Below are 18,652 nucleotides of genomic sequence, written 5' to 3' on the forward strand. Positions count from 1 at the left end.
CGGCCCCGCCCTTTGTTGATGCGCGACGCCGCCCCCGGCCGCGCTCCCCCCTGGGGCGTGTAGTTCCGCAGCGGCCAGCCTACCGCAGCGCCGGGCGGAGGCGGACTACGCTTCCCGGCAGACGCCCCACGGGAGGCGCAGGCGCAACGGCGTCGCCTTTCCGGTCCCCGGTTGTTGTTCTGGCGAAGCAGGGGAGGCCGGCGGTCGCTGCGCCGCTGCAGCAGGTAGGCCGCCCGCGGCCTCCTGGCCGGTCTGCCCCGCCGAGCGCCCTCTTCGCACGGGAGGAAAGGCGGGGCGGAGGGCCGTTGCTCCCCGCGGCCCTTGGGGGGGGGCGTGCAGGGCCCGCAGAGCCCAGGGCTTTGCGCGGGGGAGGCGAAGGGTGGAGAGCCCAGTCCTCCCCCTGTGCCCCGGCGCTGCTCGGCCTGCGTCCCCTCCCGCGGCGGCGGCGGCCGCTCCGGACAGGCAGCCTTAGGGGGTGGCGGGGTGTCAGCGTCGGAAGGCCGCCCAGGTCCTGTTCCTGGCAGAGAGGGAGAAGGCCGCCCGCTGAAGAGTCTCTTTTCCTTCCAGCTGCTTCAAAATGTCCGAAATTTCCAGCGACAGCGACTCGTCGTGTGGCTGGACGGTCATCAACCACGAGGTACCGGGCAGACTTCGGGGCCTGGCTGCCTGCAGTGCAGGAGCGCCTCGGAGGAACGGCAGAGGCACCTCTTGGGCCAGGCAGGGCAGGAAATGTTGGCGGAGCCCTGGAAGGGCTACTGCAAAGGAGGGCGATGCGGGGCCGCCTGTTCTTCCTCCCTTGATTGGGCGTTGCTGGCTTGGCCTTTCCTAGCGACGCTCAAGCCTTCACTGGGTTTGTTAACACCTTCTCCCGCCCCCCAGATCTGTTAAGAACTTGCCAGTCACGTTGGTGGCCCTTTGCCTTTCAGCCCCCAGACCTCAAGCACAGCTGGCGTGGAAGCAACCCCATCCTGCAAGAGGCCACCGTTAAAGTCAACTTAAAATCCCTGATATCTTTGCGGGTTTTGACAGAAGCACCTCACTGGAGAAACCCTTCTTTGGGACCCAGGAGCTGCTTGCATCAAAGCTTCTGAAGTGGGGAAGTCTTTGGGAGGGCCCCCGGGATGTCTGCCACAAAAAAACAAAGTTTTGACTTGATTTCAGGAACCAAAGCAAGCCAGACCTTAAGCAGTGGGGCTGTGGGAAGCTAATTGCACTCCCTAGCATAAGATAAAAGAGAGGAAGAACAGGTCCTTTGAGTTCTGGCACCAGATGTGTTCTCTGGTTTTCAGATGGAGCAGGAAAGCCATATGGAGTTCATTTCCCCAGATTCCTGATGGTGAAAAGGTCCCTGTAGCCCAGGGTCTCAAGGTGCTTGAAGGTGGTATGACTATCTTGGCTTAGAGCAGTCTGTCTCCTCCTTTTTTAGAGCGTGAGGATAACTGAAGAAGCCCAACGAGAGCCACAATAGCATTTGCGTAGCACTCTGTCCTTTTCTGCAGTCTACTTCCGGGCCCTAGGAGGCTCTGCTGCTATGTCAGGCAGAGTTTGGGAGGCTGGAAAATATTTCTGTCTTTTGCATTGTTTCTGAGAGGCCTCCCACCTTCCCACATTTATTTGGGGAGCAAATAAAGGAGAAATAAAAGATATTTGGGGAGCAAATGCTTGTGGACTGCTAGTTGCCCATCCCTGTTCTTAGGTTCCAATGACATGTTGATATTATCAGGGGACTCTTTGTGGAGCTTCCAACTCAATCTCCAGTGAGCGTGTTTGTGTTTTTAGGGCTCCGACGTTGAAGCAGCAGCACCAGACTCTGATAGCATAAGTGGCCACGAGGAACTGGCTTCGGAGGAATTTCTGTCTCCAACACAAGAGGAAGAGCAGCAGCGGCAGGCTGCCACTTTGCCAGGTGAGTCTGGACACAGAGCCTTGGCAGCATTCTCATTTGGGCCAAAGAGCTTCTGGGAATTGCAGGTGAGGATTGCTGAGCCAACAGAGAGATGTCTGGCTGCATGGAAGAGGAAGAGATCTGAGATTTGGATGGCCAGGGATGAAATGGGAAGCTTTGTTCTGACTTAGGTATTTGGGGATAAGCTCTGTAATGATCTTCCCTGTGTGGGGCATAAATAGGCTGGTAGTTGCTAGTGGGATGGCAATGGGGCGCATTAGGAGCACCAAAGCAGGGCAGTCACTGGTTTGTGACTGAAACTATATCAGCCTTGGAGATAAAGTCTCATTTGTAGTAGAATCATTCCCAAGTTGTTGTAGGCAGATTCCTGTGCAATGGGTACAGTAGACATTCATGCTATATACTTGATGCTGTCCGGTCCAGGTTCTCGAGGGGAAAGCTCGATACGCCCACTTAGATTGGCCTGAGCAGTATGAGTGTGTGCAAGAGCAGAGACGTGCATAAAGAGGGGTCATTTCTGGAGCTCTGGGCAACCTTGTATGTCTTCATCCTTCCTTCTGTAGTTGACTTCGGCCAGGGTGATGGGGCACCAGGGAGCGCTACAAGCCAGCCCCCCATGGAGCCTAGCAAGCTGGTTCCTGGGGTAAGTCATGATTCAACAAAAGGCTTGGAAGATCACCTGTAGGGACAAAAGCCTCTCACATCTGTAGCTGTCAGGAGAAAGGTGAAACATTGCAAGTGTCCTTTCTGGCAGAGTTTGTGCCAAAAGAGGAGGCCCAGCTGATCTTTCCCTCCCTGCTCCGTTGCCTGTTCTGATGCTAGCAGGCTCTGACCTTGTTACAAGAGTCCCTAGGAGCGTGCTCTAAATGAAGGAGGGAGGGGTTGGGTGTCAACCTTCCACCTTATTCTCTGCTGGGTTTTCTTTGCAAGATGCTGGTCAACATTTCTGGAGGCTTCCAACTAGGAGAAAGCCACAGTCCTGGGGCCATAGGAGATAAGGGCAAGTCGGGAAGTTACTGCCTCTGGAAACACTGTGCAGGAAAGCTGTGCTGCCCTTCCTCAGAACAGGCCTTACCCAATCCGGATATGAGCTTGTTGGGCCCCGGAAGCCCTGTGCTCAGAGCTTTCTCTCCCAACTGATAAAGACTGTTGTACATCAGTGAGCAGGCTATAGAAGCCAGGCCATCTGTGTGTAAAATCTGAGTTAACAGTTTGATAATGCACTTGCAAAGAGTTATAAATTTATTTTTTCATGTTGATAATAAAAAGCTGCTCATTTAACATTATATCCAAGGATGAAAAAGAAAAATTGCTGGATGAGACTTCCTGCGTGGGAGCAGTAAGTGATGATTCAGATATTGTGACTCTGGAGGTGCCAAAGGTGGAAGAAGTTGGAAGCCAGGAAGAAGCTGCCTCAGGAGAGGAGGAAGGTCAGGCCTTGGAAAATTTCAACATGGGTTCCTCTTCCAGCAGCCAGTATACCTTTTGCCAGCCAGAAACAGGTATGTAGAGTTCTTCAATCTCTTAAAAGCAAGGCAGCATTCTGTGGAAACAGAGAACATTCTGAGGGCAACAGTCCTCAAACATTTCCCCAAACTTTATGTCCTTGAGTTGTTTCCTTGAATAGGAAACCGGTTTTTGCCCTAAGTCTATTGGCTCTCCATTGTTAGGACTCTTTTTTGAAAAAAAACCTTATCTCTCTTTGTAACATTGTATTGTTGAGTGTGAGCTTCATCTGGCGCTCTGTGTAATCACTTGAACACCGTGAAAGATATGCCATAAATTAGAAGCTCTCCTCTCCAATGAAGTAGGGCTAGGTATCCTTCAGGGTTGCTTAGTGGTCTTCATCTGGTTTGGAGAGGCCTTCTGAAGAATCGGTCCCCTGCTCCTTGCCGCCTCTGGCCAAGAATGTTACTCTGTGCACAGGACAACCAGAGGCGAGTCTTTGTTACGGGACTTGGGACTCCACCACTCACCATTTCATTGGAAATAGAGGTTATTGGGGATTTTTAAAACCTCGATTAGGAAACAAGATGGAGCATGCAAGAGTATTTCTAAGCTCTTACTTAGAGCTGTTATGTAGAGTTAGTATTTAACCCCAGATTAAGCTTGATTCTCTTGAGTTTAGATGTGCTTTCTGGCTTCTTTTAATCACAGTCTTTCTGGAAAGTGAGTGTTTTAAATCAAGTCATCTCTTGCATTAGAATTACTTTTCCTTCTCTTCAACCTCTTCTTGGGAGAAGATGCAGACTAACTGCCAGTCATTTAGGTTAATTGAAAACGGTGATGAGAGTCGTAGTCTGGCACCTCTGGGGTCCTACAAACAAGCAGCTGCTGCTTCTTTCTCAGCCAGGCCTAAGTCAAGGCACATGAGCTGTAGCCCTGTGGCAATGTCTGGAGTCTGCACAGGGAGGGCTCGAAGGAGGCAGGGCTCTGGGATTGGCTTTTGGCTGCACCCTCTTGGTTGGAGGTTAAAAATCTTTTCCTTCTGTTTTGTATACGAAAGCCGGTTGGTTGGAGCAGCTTTGGACGGTGGTCCTGCGGTGGGTGAGTGGATGGGGTAAGCAGCCGATGTCCGGCCTGTCTCCTCAACTGGCATGATGGCCCTGGAGCGGGGCCGTGCTTTCATGCTTTGGAAGCAGAGAGGATGCATTTCCCCACCACTCCCCCGCAGGAGAGAATTCTTGGGGGAGATGTTTGTGGGGTGTGGGGTGGAAGAGAAGGCCTCCCAGAAGAGAAACCAGGGCTCTTTGAGCAGTCTTACCTTAAAGATGAGTGTAAAAGCAGTTGAGGGTCTCGGGCAAATTAAAAGACTTAACACAAACCCCAATCCAGAAATCTCAAATCCGTGTAAGAATTCCTGTTACAAGACTGAGACAATTGTACCATTCCAAAGTCTTAAGTTTAGTCAGCTTCATGCTTTTGGTTTCTGACTTGCTGTTTATTGTGTGCTTGTGTGTTTCCATGCATGCAATTTTCCAAGTGTGATCTGCATAATGAAATCCTTTGCATAATGTGAAGACTTACCTAGATAACGTGCTGGCCTGCTGATGAAGCCCCCTTTTCTTGGCGGAAGACAGAGGCGTCCTTTCCAGACCCTAATCAAAGGGGGCCCTTGGTGGCCTTTTGCCCACAGGCAGAGAGAACGGAGCCAGGACGCAAATTCAAGGGCTTTCAGGGTTTCCCCACACCTGACCACGCATGCAAGAGGGAGAAGCTTCTCTGACCAGATTAAGGCTTGGCATAAGCTTTGGTCCTGTTGCTTTGGCCCCAATCAGTTTCCAGTGGGCTCTGGAAGTTATGGGACCCAAAGACTGGTTGATTCCTGAACTATATTTCCCCTGCATCTGGCACAGGAACAACTTTTTGAAAATGAGCTGCATTCAAAGGGTTCAAAAGCTTTCCCCTTCTGTGGAAAGCCAAGGTTTTGTTTATAAAATGGCTCCAATGGGATGTGACTGGCCATTATGGGACTTGCCAAGGATTCAGCTCCAGAAAGCCTGGATGGAGGACAGCCCCCCAAGCAGAGCAGGCACAGAGAGTTTCAGGTGTCTGCTTGACAGTTGGTCCCAGCAAGCATAGAGGGAAGCCTCTGCGGCATGCTCTGACATACAAGGGCAGGAAGGCGCCGGGCTGCGTGTGTGTGTGTGTGGGTGGGTGGAAGGGCCTGGCCTGAGCAGGCCCCCTTTCAGGCCTGCTGCTGCTGCTGCTGCTGCTGCTTGGGAATCCCACAGTCTTTGTGTTCACTGCTTGAATTTGCTGCCCAGTTTTTCCACTGCAGCCAAGTGGAGAGGAATCCAGCAGTGATGAAACCAGCCATGGCTCCAGCCCTGCCCTGAGGCGCCGGAGGGCAAAAAAGAGGCTTCTCTCCAGCTCAGAGTCTGAGGAAGGCCTGCCGCCTCATGACCCAGAAGTCAAGCAGCCCAAGCACCTGCTGAGCAGTGGCCTGAACCGATGCATTATCCTCGCCTTGGTGATTGCGGTCAGCATGGGCTTTGGACACTTCTATGGTGAGTGCAGCGGAGTATTTCAAGGGGCAAAACAGGAGCCTGGGGCTTTGGAAATGCTTTTTTTTTTTTGGTAAAAAGTTTTTTATTTTTTAAATTTTACACATCTTTTCACGTGAGCAACATGTTTCCAGGTTATAACACTTGTACATAGTCATACTTTCATTTCCATTAATCTTATATAATGTTAGCTAATGTTATTATCCATTTCATCTTTAAATAAATTTGCATTTCATATTTCAGGTCATTAATTCAATAATCCATACATAAGTTTTCAATTCTTTATTCCCCTATTTCCATTTTCAGCTTACCACTTATTTTATTTTGCATTACACATCATTATTGTCCTTAATTTTCTCAAAGCCAACATATAATAAACAATCTGAGAAGAGTAAAATTACAGTAAAGCCAATATATTTAGGATCCACATGGTATTTCCCATTCCCTACTTTAATCATAATAAAATATTCTCGTTATACGCATCTAATATCCATTAAATAATCAACTGTATATATAGTCAACTCCATATATCCCCTCCAGCAAATCACTAAAATAACTTCTTAGTATATCTCATTTTATCTTCACTTTACTTATAAAATCATATTTTTAATTCATTTCCATTCCCTTGTTTTAATCCTTCAAAAAAGAAAAGGGTTCATAACAACACATTTTATATACAGTTCATGTTTTTATATATATATATATATAAATAAATAATTATGCATTCTTAGGAATATATATATATATGTAATTATGCATTCCTAAGATATTTCCCAGCAGGTTTTAAACTAAATACCAATATACCATGTGGTATCCTCCTTATAGAATCCCTAACCCTTATCTCTGATAATAATTTTTCAGCTTTATTATTTCTTTTAATTTTAGCCAAGTTTCCCTTTTCTAAATTTCCCTGGTCTTCCTTCTTTTTTCCTTCTAATATTTCGCCCATCTTCTTCCCCCACCCCCTCTTTCCTGTTCTCTTTTTTGAAGTTCCTTCTTGTATAATTTCTTCTTTTGTTTAGTCCTGGGCACATTTTCTCTTTTATTTATTGACTCTGTCATCAATGTCATAGTTTTAATTCCTTTAGTGTCTTCTGGCAGTATCTCTTGTTCTCCATGTCTGTCTGAGCCACTTTCTTCTTCCTTTAACTTTGCCTCACTGGAATTTCTTCATTCTTCTTCCATCACAATCATTTTGTTTTCCAATATGTCCAATAATTCCCTTCTTTCTTTCAGCATTTCTCTTACAATTTGCAATTCTTTGCTTATTTCTTCCATTTTTTTATAATCAGTTAAGTTATTGATATTCAAAGTCTTTTATTGCAATCCTTGCCAAAAGTCTCCTTTTATCTTTGTTTCTCTTATTAATCCTTCTGTCTCTTTGTCACAATCAACATCCAACAGTCCCAGGGAATTGCATTTGTATATCCTCTTAGTAGAATTTATCTTCCTTTTTAAAGTTCCTGGGGTTCTTATTATTTTATTTGTCTTTAAGTTATGAGACCAGTAAATTTCCATAAGATTTTGTAGGGGAAAAAAATCTTTGACATTAGATGGCGCTCTGTATCACTTTCCATTGTTCAAACTTCTTTTCTTTTCTCTCTTAGTTATATTAAACATTAATTTCCAACCATTTCCACAATTAGTTTTCTTAATAATAACCAATTCCAGGCAAGTCCAGCATTTTGTCCAATGCCTAATTAATGTCAATTTATATTATTCAAAATTTAGTCTCTAATTTCATTGTAGTTTTTTATTCTCCAATTTTGTTTACCTTGTATTTTCCTCTTATTTTCTGTTTGCTGTGGTGATACTCTTTCTTTCTACTTCTCGGGGTTGTTAAGAAAAAATCAAATTCTTTTATCTGGTTACATGTCGCTCACCACTTCACCGCTCCAGCTTTCCATCTTCAGGGCAGCCATTTTAGACTGCCGTTTCTCCCTGTCTTTCAGGGGAGTAATACCTGGCTAGGGAGGGGAGATGCGGCTCCCCTCGACCCAGCTGGCAGTCCCCCCCCCCTTCCCCCATCCCTTTGAGGTGGGTCAGATGGCTAGTGTGACTCGCTGTCATCGTGGGGGGTGGAAGTTTGTTTTTGTTTTTCGTTTTCCCAAATTTTGTTCTATTGTACTTTACTAATTTATTTGATTCTTTTTGTTAGTTCTTATTGTTCTTATTTTTATTTATAAAAATAAATTTCAAGATCAGAATTGCTGGGAAAGCTTTTTCTCCTAACCGAGCAAAGGACTAAAGAGGGGAGTTGTAGGTAGTGATTAGCACACGGAGAGTCCAAACTCCAGTTCTCCATGTCCAAGTCGTGGGCTCGAGCCAAGCACTGCCCCTTATGGGATAATCCCTTCAGAGAGAACGTTGAGATCCATTGGCAAAAGTAGGTGATTTCTGCAGTGACCCATCAGGTGATGGTTCCACTCGTCAGACATGCAGAATCTAACATTTCTAACCACTTACCCCATCCCCAAAAACAAAATAAGGATTAGATATGGAACTCCCTTTATAGCTAGCTGTAGTCCACTTCCAGTCCCAGCCCAGAGTTCGTGGGAAAGGCCTTCTCCAGAGAAAAACTACGCAACAGGAGCCTGCGCTCCTCAGATGTCGCCTTTTGTGTTGCAGAAAAATCCTTTTGTAAATCCGCCATGGACCACATGTGGGCACTCCATGCCCAGTCACATAATGTAAACAAACCAGCTGAGAAACATATCTCAGCATCCTCCAGAATTTTCTTTAGATGGGAAACAAATTATGGGCAAAATTCTGGTTTTGTAATGAAGTGGTCAATCAAGTGTTTATCGGTTTCTGGTAGTCCCAGATTCTGGTTTGGAGGTAGAAAACATTACACTTACCATCAGAAAAATGCTGATATCTATCTGCTTTTGTCCCTAGGAAAATTTGAAGGTAAGAGACATGATTGAAGTGGGCTGCTGTTAAACGGAGTTTAGCCATCTTTGCTTTGTTTTTGTTGTGGGCCCTTTCTCCTGGAACTAGGTATCTGGCCTGAGGTCAGTGCTGCTCTCCCGAGTGCCTTTGGCCGTGGCTGCTGTTCCTTTGACACCAGGAGGTCTTTTCGGTTTGTTGGGGCGTTGCTGCATATGTTCTTGTAATACAAGTGGCTGCTGGTGCAGGCTTCGGTCACTGACATTTCCCCGTTCCATTCCAAGCTGCTGCAGTTTGGTGCAACCATTGTTTCAAAGAAGGCTGGTGTAGGCTTGCCTCTTCCCCTCCCCTCCCCTCCCCTCCCCTGCCCAGTTCACTCTTTCCAAAATAGGTGTTAAGGTGAGGCTGGCTGTGAGGTAGATGCTCCCATGGCATCTGTGCCCCCATGCAATACAATCTGCTGCTTTAACAGTATCAACTTTCATTTTTATTAAAGCTGAGCATTTCAATCTGCTTTATCAGGTAATGGTTCACTTTATAAAACTAAAGAAAGAAAACTTGTCTCTGTAATAAGCTGTGTCTCTAAGCTGTGTCTCAGATGTGCCTAACTTCCCATTTTTCTTGTCAGATAAAAAAGAAAATTTTATGTTTCAAGGTACAGTTCAGATCCAAAAACGACAGGAACTAGCGGAGAAGATTCACGAAGACAAACTGAATGATATGAAGGGGGATCTTTCGCAGTGCCAACAAGGAAGTAAAACGCCATGTGGGGTAAGGAGAACGCTTCCATTCCCTACAGACTCTTCCCTACAGGTTTTGCAGCTTTGTCACTTCAAGCAGGCAAAAAACAAGTTGAGGCAACACATTGTATTTGTTGTCCTTCAAGCTTTAGCGAGCTGCAAAGCCATCAGTCACTAAGTCTGAGGCAAAGGTGAAGGAGCCAAGGGCTTGTCCCACATCAAAACACAAAGTGCGGAATAGAACTTCTTTGCACCTCAATGCCCTTTCTCTGTAGGGGGAGGGAGGGAGGCGTTCTGCTCTCATAATTCTGCTGGTGCTAAATTTGTTGGCTAGGAGCAGTCTATTTTTCCTTCTGTGCAACTTGTGTGCTTTCTTTTTCCACCCAGTCGCTGAAGGAGGGCCTTGCAAAATGCTGGCTTGCAATGCAGATGGAAAAGAAATCCTTCGAATCTCAGAAACATCACCTTGCTTCAGAAAACCAGCATTTGAGGGAATCTTTACAGAGAGAGGAAAAAGCCTTGGCACTGCTACAGGAAGAGCTGAGGAAGCTGAGGGAACAAGTAAGACACTTGGAGAACAAAGACCCTGGCCCAGAGTCACTGGTTGTGACTGAAAACCAAAGACTCAGAGCGCATTTGGAGGAGGAAAAATACAGAATGCAGAGCTTTGTGAAACAAAAGGAGACCCTACTGGCTGAAGCTCAGATGCTGAGAAGAGAGCTCGATAAAGAACGTCAAGTGACCATAGCACTTCGGGAAACTTTGGAAAAGCTGAGCTCTCAGCATGTGCCACTGGTGGCAGAGTCCGGTTCACACAAGAGCCAAGAGATAGAAACCCTGCGAGGAATGTTGACTGAACTGGAGAAGAAGCTCAGCTTTGAACAGCAGCGGTCAGATTTGTGGGAGAAGCTGTACGTTGAAGTTAAAGATCGTGCAGAGAAGCAAGAGAGAGCAGAAAAAGCCCAGAAACCGGCAGGGAAAGGAGGAAGCCAAAGTAAAGCCAAGCCAAAAGGAACTTTTTTTGGTTCTGTAAAAGAAACTTTTGATGCAATGAAGAATTCTACCAAGGAATTTGTACGCCACCATAAAGAGAAAATCAAGCAGGCCAAAGAAGCCGTGAAAGAGAACCTGAGAAAATTCTCAGATTCTGTAAAGTCCACTTTTAGACATTTTAAGGATACAACAAAAAATATCTTTGATGGAAGAGAGAAGAAAAGGTATGGCGACAGAAGACATGAGACTAACAGAAAAGGGAGGACAATGCATCCGACGGACAGTTCTCGTGAAGGTCCTGCAAAGCCGGCCCAGCACCGGGCGCCAGGAAGCCAAAGGCAGTTTGGCCACAGGAGACCTCGGGCAGAGGACACCCAGCCCCTCTCGCCATTATCCACAGATGCTGCTTCCGGACAGTGTCCCAAGGGCCCCACAGGTAATCCAAAGCACCACACCATCCTAAAAGGCTGTTCTGGCATTTTTGATTGTGCCCACCAAGAATTTATTAGCCTCTTCAACGAAGTCCTGGATCCTATTCGGGCTGATGAATTTAATCAATTAATGCACAAATATTTGCAGCAAGAAGTAAAGAACTTTCATCATTGGCAAGAACTGGAAATTTTCATCAGCAACTTTTTCTGCAACGGTGTCTTTATTCATGACCAGATGCTGTTCTCAGACTTTGTTAACGATGTCAAAAACTATCTTGAAGACATGGAAGAATACCAGAGAGCCAGTGACAGAGCCTTCGAAAGCCTGGACAAGTATATATACCAGTACTACTTTCATCATTATAACCAGATACCTCCGTGTGGATCCAGGTGAGTGCAAAGCATGAGGGAAGGAGGGGGGCTGCACATTGGGGTGGGGATCATAGGGATACCTCTGCAAGGAAGGCTTCTCTCCAGCCGAGAAGTGAAAAGGCAGTCCCTGCTCATGTTAAGGGTACAAGTTACAAGGACTACTGGTCTGTTGGCCAATTCCTTTGCCCCCATGAAACACTAGTATCGGGAATATTGAAAGACTAGGGACCTCCACAGCATGCTCCTTTGACGAGGAGTCGGAATACCTGGACCTGAGGCTTCCAAGGGCACTGCTTGCTTCCCCTCCTTTCTACACACCACCCCAGTAAGCCCCCCCCCCTTTCATGTTCTCCTACAGCCCTCAGCAGGAAAGACACCTTCCAAAGCACCAGCAGCGTTCTAAGAGGGAAAGCCGATGGCAAAAGCAAGGCCGCAGCAATGGGAGGCACACAGCAAACCTGGAGATTGAAGTGGGGCGGCTCCCTTTTGACACTAAGTACTGAAGGGGTGTGGGAGCCCTGCAGGCTGGCAAAAACCCTCCACGATTGGCCCCCCTGACAGCTTTCACCAGGGCCCAAAGATCCACTGGCTTCGTCTCCATCCTTCTTCCTGCCTTGCAGTCTTCTTGGGAAGCATTAATTGGGCTGCTTTCTACTATTACAATAAATCAACAGGGTAAGCAGTAGCTTTAGACAAGTTGTAAAATAAGCTTTTTTTTGCACATGTTGGTACTTGGTTCTACTAAAAGATATGGTACAGATTTCATCTCATGCTCCAGAAGCACATCTTGATAGCTGTTTAATTACTCTGATCACAATGGGATTTGTTGTGTGTCCTCTTTCTGATCATCTTGCTTTTAAATTTCCTTGCACATCTGTACGTTGTAAAAAAAACCAAATAAAGTGGTTCCAAACTCTTTTCTTAGAGGTTTGCCTAGCTGCGTATAGTCTGAGCAGGCCACCTTTGCAAAAACAAAAAGTGGCACCTTCCATCTCTCCAGAGCCACTCTTCGGACTTACTTAGCCACATACTTCAGGTTAGGGGTTGCTGCTTTCTCGTTTCTCTTGCACCAGCCCCATCCCCCCCCCAATCCCTTAAACAATTTCCGTCAATCTTCAAAATATTTTTTTGAACACATAAATATGGCTTCCAACTCGTCCTTGAGGCAGATGGGTGTGAAAGAATCTGGCAGCTTTTACATATCTGTTTGAAATCAGAAATGATGATATTTCCTATAATACAGGGAAAAAAACAGTTAAGGATTACATAGATGGCATCTACTTTGAAAAATGTTTGTTCAATAAACAACTCGCTTGGAAAGCTGCAACAAGACTAGTAGATTGCCTCCTCTCCCCAAATCTTAGTTACACCAATGAAAAGAGCAAACTGATTTTGAAAAGAAAATACACTATGAAGCATCCAGAATGTTGTTGATGAACCACTAAGTAAAAACAGCCAGTTCTGATTAGCAATAGCCATAGCGCTTAGACTTAGGACTACTACTTCACAGTGCTTTTACAAGCCCTCTCTATGCGGTTTACAGAGTCAGCCTCTTGCCCCCAGCAGTCTGAGTCCTCATTTTACCCACCTCAGAAGGATGGAAGGCTGAGTCAACCTTGAGCCTGGTGGGATTCGATCTGCCAAATTGCAGGCTAATCTGCTAAATTGCAGAGATATCCAGCAGTACTCCATTCTAACTACTGCGCCACTGTTACCTTGAGCTAGCAAGATTCATTCTGCCTTACCCTAAAGGAGACTAACATTTACTATGTGCTACTATCGGGACATGCAATGCAGCTTGTGAAGGAGGCACGGGGTGGTGGTGACAGTGGTGATATTCTACCGGTTCTTCTGAGCCGGTAGCAGCGATGAGCAGCGGAGACCAAACCGGTTCTCTCTGCCGCTATGCTGTTGGGCCGACCCACCCACCTGGGCACCCATACACCTTTATCCTCTGAATTTGAAGCACAGCTGCTTTGCACGGCATAGAAGAGTGCTGTGCGGCAGCTGCTGAAGCAACTTGGATCGTGAAGACTTGCAGGAGGGGAGTTAGAATGCCTCTGCACCTGTGCAAAGTGCGCATTTGGTGCACATGCAAAATGTGCACGTGCACAAAGTGCGCCCACTGAACCAGTGGTAAAAATATTTGAATCCCACCACTGGGTGGTGGGCTCCGCCACCAGCATGCAGTTCTTTAGGCGTGTCAGAACACACAGGCCCCCTTTGGCGGTGAGGCTCCCGGCTGAAGGAGCCCTGCCAAGGAGGCTCTGCTGATCAGGAGGCTTGGGCTTCCCTACCTGCTCAAGTCCACTGAAGAAGACCAAATGGGAGGGTAGTTGCGTAGTGTTAGGAAACTCTTTGTTGAGCCACGGGAGAGGGTGAGAGTAAAATAAGTCAGCTTCATCCAGATAGTTGCTTCTTCCCATCAAATTTGGAGGGCACTGAAGATATCTCATTTGCAGTGGGCAGTGAATGTGGCTAGGAGCAAAAGAAACCCACAACAGTTGAAAAGGGGAGCTGACTGGGCTGATATTCCTCCACCGTTCCTGCCCTTTTTTTTTGGTTTGGTTTGGTTTGGTTTGGTGATAAAAAAGCATCAAAAGGAGGGTGAGAGAGATTGGAGGCTTGCCAGAGGTCTCTACGAGGCAACAGAGATTCACCCACCTTGAAGTAAAAATGCAAGGCAGACTACTTCCTGAACACGCCCCTTTATCAACTCTCGGTCTTTGGGAAATACCATTCCAGGGTAGGAGACGACAAGCTGCCTGCTAGACAAGAACCTCGGCCTTACCTGTATAAAGGAGTTGAATGACAGGGCATTAGCAGGAGAATGGATGTCTGTCCTTGGGTCAAAGGACTGCAGAGCTCCCGGAGGTAGACCATCACATCAAGAGTGCCACGTTGATGGACCAAACCAGTGTAGAGGGCAAGGAGCAGGTTGGAGCTCAGCAAGAAGGAGACAGCAGCCCTTCTCCACCTCTTCAGTTGAACCAGAGAATGCCCTACGGAAATGAGCTAGTCTGAAAGGGCCAGGCTGGAGGCACCATCCAAAGGGCTGCTCAAGAGAATCTGCTGGATGGTGCTCGGCCGGGGAAGGACACCAGGTGTGTGCTCACTTCTAAAATGGCAAATAATTACCTGAAGGAATAAGGACCACACACAATGCAAACCCCGGAAGTTATTGTCACTTCAGGAGGTGAATTACAGGTAGTCCTCAACTTAGGAACCACAATTGAGCCCAAAATTTATGTTGCTAAGTGAGAAATGTGTTGAGGTTTCACAACTTTTCTTACCCCGTTTGTCAAGTGAATCATTACAGTTGTTAAACTAAGTAACACCATTGTTAAATGTATCTGGTCCCCTCCCCCATTGACTTGGCTTGTCAGTGACCCCGGGGCACTGCAACCGCCATAAATGTGAGTCAGCTGCCAAGCACCTGAACGTAAATCACATGACCCTGGGGATGCTGCAACAGTCCTAAGTGTGCAAAATGGTCATAAGTCACTTTTTTCAGTGCCCATTGTAACTTTGAAGTCACTAAGCAAACTCTCGTAAGTTGAGGACCACCAGTTCAAGGACCACAATATTAAGAAAATAAATAAAAGAATCTCCGTATGGTAGAAAACTGAAGTAGGGGGAAGTGGCTGTTGGATAGATGGCCATGGCTGCCACGATGTTTGGGACGGGCGTGGGCCATTTTTACAAAACTTACCAGGACTGGCGCTGCACAACAGCTGGCCCTTCTTTGGAAAAGGGGAGAGGGATCCCACAAAAGACGATATCCATCAAGCCAAAGTGCTTACCGCAGAAGAGCATACAGATGGGCAGGATGGAGTAGATAAATCGGAATTCTTTGTGATGAAGAACACTGGAAGAAATGGACAGGGCAAGGCCGTCATGGCCGCCACCCCCACCCACCCCACCCCCAGGCTTCTACCTGAATAAGACCAAGGCTTTTCTCTTCCTCAGAAAACCTGGAAGGCTCCATTCTGTGCAGAACGCCACCAGCCCATGTGCCAGGGGGCTCCCTTTTGCTAGGCTGATTACGGGCAAGCTGATTAAGGCACCTCTGGCTGGACAGGACAGGGCATGGAACAAGCCTTAATCTCAGAACTGGAACATGGGGTACCTGTAGACTGTCACGGTCCAAAGCACAACAACCAAGAACACACGATGTTTCCTTGGGGCACTGAAACAGCCATGGAGGAAGAAAGGCAGGTGGGGACCAAGGATCACCGGCAAGCCCTGGGTGAAATACCAGTGCCAGGAGTGGGATCCATAGAAGGTGGCCAGGTCGTGCAGAACATTGAATTTCAGAAAGTTGAGGGGAACCACGACCCACTGCAGGAACGAGAAAAAGAATAGCCGGGTTGCCCTATGACAGAAACGCCTGCAATTTTCCTCTGCACCCCTTGGGGGAGGACGGGACACATTCAGGAGCCACATTGGTCCAGTTCCCCCAGTTCCAGAGCAAGAAAAGCAGGGTCAGGTCTGCTTGAGGCTCCCATGGGAGATGGCCAGCTTGTCAGCGCTCTAAGGTGGGCTGGGAAATTGGACAAAGGTAAAGAAACTCCAGCAACTGAGCTCAGCCTAAAGGTATGTTTCACAGTCTCAAGCCCGCGCTGGGGGAGAATTTGCTTTGCTTGGCAAGGACTGGCATCACCCTGATGCAACCCATTTTCCTACACCATCACCATCTCCAGCACAGAGTTACACCATTGGAAAAAAGGAGCTAGGAATCACATGAAGGGGAGGGCCTACGACCTCCACCCTGCATTGGTCTGATCCTCAAAAAAAGGCCTGGGCTCAATCTTTCACCAGTTTCTCTTGCAAGCCAAGTGTCTTGCCCTTTTGAAAATGGGGACAGGTAAAAGCGGGGAGAGAAGTTGGGACAAGCATAGAAAGGTAAGGCGGGACTGGTGGCCCACACAGGCTGTAGGAAGAGCAGACCTCAGAGAAAGACGGTGAGGGGCCAGCAGCCCTTCCCAGGCATTTGGGTTCAAGGCTCAGCTTGGAGGATTTGACACCAGCTTACCTTGCCAAAAAAGATCCTGTCAACTACTAACGAACCTCCCAAAGCAATTAGTCTGTTAAAAGAGAAAAGCAAAATGACAGGTTCTCTCCTGCCTGGGGTCTTCCCCCCTCCTGAGGCCCTGGATGGCCCAGGCCTTGTTTCCCACACCTGTCCGCAACCAACTCCACTTTGCTCTGCTCTTTCCCATTCATGCCATGCCAAGCACAGCATTTCCTGGAGTCCAATAATGCTTCCTGTCATTTCTGTATTGTTGAGTACTGTTTAAAAGGTGAGATGTTCACTGTGGTGATTTTGACAAAGCACAAGTTCAAGACCTACTTACCCAACTGGAAGGCAAGCACCCCAGAGGAACCGCCTCTTGTTGGACGCTTTTCCAAAGTGCCAAAGCAGCAGCGGAGCCCACGGAATGGCAGCTGTCGGGCGGATGATGCATGCCAGTGCAACCAGGGCTAAGTAGCAGCGGCTGGAAAGGCAGCAGGTGGGAAACTTCAGAACAGCTACAGGAAAGCCACTGAGATGGGCTCCCAACCATCATACAGCCCTAACGTTTATTCAAATGTAAAGGTACATGGAGCTGTAGCATCCATGCATTTTACAAAAGAGAGGAGTCCCTGAGCTCAAGGCTAAAAAAAGTAGGGAAAAGCTGTTCTGAAGAAAACATGTTGGGAAACCAGCCAAGCACAAGAAAACTGCCTGAGAATAATTTGTCTGACACTGCCCCCACATCCCATGATACAAAGTTTTTAACCTGCTCTCCATTTTGGTGCCTTCCATGGGATAGTAGCAAAGAGCAAAGATGGTGAGAACTGCTTCCATGGTGTTGGTGAGGGTCCTGGTACAGCAATACCACGTGAACCAAGAACACAACTGGCAAAAGTACTGGGAACAAAACCAAGGAACAGTAGTGGTGTGATGGAGGGGCCCAGCCACAGCAAATTCCTTGGTCTGAAGTCTGTCAGGTCTCAGACCACTAGGTAGCTGGCAGACTGAGGGGAGAGGCTGAGACTCACCACCCATTGGGCCGTCTCAAAGTTATCCAGTCGCTTGGCCAAGGAATATAACTTCACATCTGCAAATGCTGCCAGAACTGCCTGGAAAACCCTAGGGAGCCAAATCTGTTAGAAGATGAGACACAATAAGAACGTGGAAGTAATTTTTGCTTTTTTCCAAAGAGAAATCTGATCTTTCACTAAAATGCAAGCATACATTAAAACAGAAAGCCTCCAAAACCACATTTAAAGCAGGAAAACTAACACCCCAAATATTGTACTGACACAGAAGTTTTCAGTATCGCTGCTTGGATTTTTCAGACTGGCCTTGTGCTTTCAAGTCAAAACAGCTTTGTTAGACTGCGTCTGACTTAGCCAAAGGTCTCTGCTAAAAGTCTTCGCCCTTCCACCAAACATGGGTGCCACTCGGCAATTTCTAATGCTTCCCTCGGACAGCTTTTGAAATGGCGGGCAGCTTCCCTTGGCAACAAGGGCCAGTCAAGTGCAGGGGGGCTGACCTGACTTGGCTCTGGTTATCATGATGGGGAAGCCAACTCCCAAAGGGCAAGAGCCTGGCAGCTGACTCCGGGCAGGGCCTGAGGGATGGGCGGCATTTCCATTTGTCACTCGGGCTAGAACTGGTTCAGGGCAGCTTCTTCGAAAGGCAGCCGGCCATCTTCCTCCTCCGGGGGAAAACGGGCCTTTTTTTCTCCCAGAAAGCGCCACTTCCTCACGTGCCCCGCCCGCCCAGGGCCGGCCCTCACCAGCAGCGGCACCTCGTCCTTGGCCAGCAGCTGCAGCGCCTTGAAGAGGCCGGCGAAGAGCAGCGGGTACAGGGGGCTGCGCAGGCCCTCGGACCACTCCCAGGTCAGGCTCCCATATCTGGCGCGCCGTTAAGGACTCCACTGGAGGGACGGGCAGAGGCGCCCTCCCGCCGCCCGCCCCCCACTCCCGCCGCTGACCCGGATACCCGAAGGCCGCCCGGTGCGCCACCTCCAGCGACTGCCAGTACTCGTCCGGGACGAAGCTGGTCCGCACCGAGAGGCAGCAGGCCAGCCGCAGCGCCAGGCTTAGCGCGAGGAGTCCTCGGGGGGACGCGGCACCAGCCACCTGCCGCTCCGGCCCCTCCGGCCGCCGCACCGGCTTCCGCCTGCGAGGCCTTCCGGCAGACGCCTCCACGGCCGCCTCCATAGCGACTGCCATCTGAGGGAGGGCGCAGGCGCAGAAGCCGAAACTGCACCAATTCCCCGCGCGTGCGCCGCAGCAGGAGGGCGGCAGCAACGGCAGCAA

The 18,652-nt window shown here is 48.2% G+C and overlaps 2 protein-coding genes across 8 annotated transcripts; one reads left to right on the plus strand and one right to left on the minus strand.

Annotated features, from left to right (window-relative positions):
• Positions 1 to 169: 169 nt before the first annotated feature.
• On the plus strand, positions 170 to 12,256 carry CCPG1 (cell cycle progression 1). Of its 6 annotated transcripts, none has more exons than XM_087941742.1 (10): positions 170 to 224; positions 568 to 637; positions 1,780 to 1,906; positions 2,470 to 2,549; positions 3,201 to 3,408; positions 4,413 to 4,466; positions 5,674 to 5,916; positions 9,431 to 9,573; positions 9,930 to 11,356; positions 11,697 to 12,256. In XM_087941742.1, exons 2-10 carry the CDS (start codon positions 578 to 580, stop codon positions 11,839 to 11,841), a joined length of 2,487 nt encoding a protein of 828 aa, XP_087797868.1. In that variant the 5' UTR covers positions 170 to 224; positions 568 to 577; the 3' UTR covers positions 11,842 to 12,256. The 6 variants fall into 6 exon arrangements, with proteins under 6 accessions (XP_087797868.1, XP_087797869.1, XP_087797870.1 ...); XM_087941743.1 differs by having other exon boundaries at positions 9,458 to 9,573; XM_087941744.1 differs by having other exon boundaries at positions 9,464 to 9,573.
• Positions 12,026 to 18,572, minus strand: PIGB (phosphatidylinositol glycan anchor biosynthesis class B). 2 transcript variants are annotated; one of them, XM_087941746.1, is made up of 12 exons: positions 18,333 to 18,572; positions 18,127 to 18,244; positions 17,384 to 17,488; positions 17,122 to 17,252; positions 16,696 to 16,836; positions 16,374 to 16,425; positions 15,468 to 15,679; positions 15,142 to 15,206; positions 14,130 to 14,340; positions 13,636 to 13,816; positions 13,268 to 13,404; positions 12,026 to 12,570 (listed from the first exon to the last, which is right to left on the minus strand). In XM_087941746.1, the coding sequence occupies exons 1-12, from the start codon at positions 18,563 to 18,565 to the stop codon at positions 12,552 to 12,554; spliced, it is 1,605 nt and encodes a 534-aa protein (XP_087797872.1). In that variant the 5' UTR covers positions 18,566 to 18,572; the 3' UTR covers positions 12,026 to 12,551. The 2 variants fall into 2 exon arrangements, with proteins under 2 accessions (XP_087797872.1, XP_026565537.1); XM_026709752.2 differs by lacking the exon at positions 13,268 to 13,404 and having other exon boundaries at positions 12,120 to 12,570.
• Positions 18,573 to 18,652: the final 80 nt, after the last annotated feature.

The sequence above is a fragment of the Pseudonaja textilis genome, chromosome 13 (genome assembly GCF_049901715.1).
Source record: "Pseudonaja textilis isolate UNSWEBS1 chromosome 13, rPseTex1.2, whole genome shotgun sequence".
Taxonomy (NCBI): domain Eukaryota; kingdom Metazoa; phylum Chordata; class Lepidosauria; order Squamata; family Elapidae; genus Pseudonaja; species Pseudonaja textilis.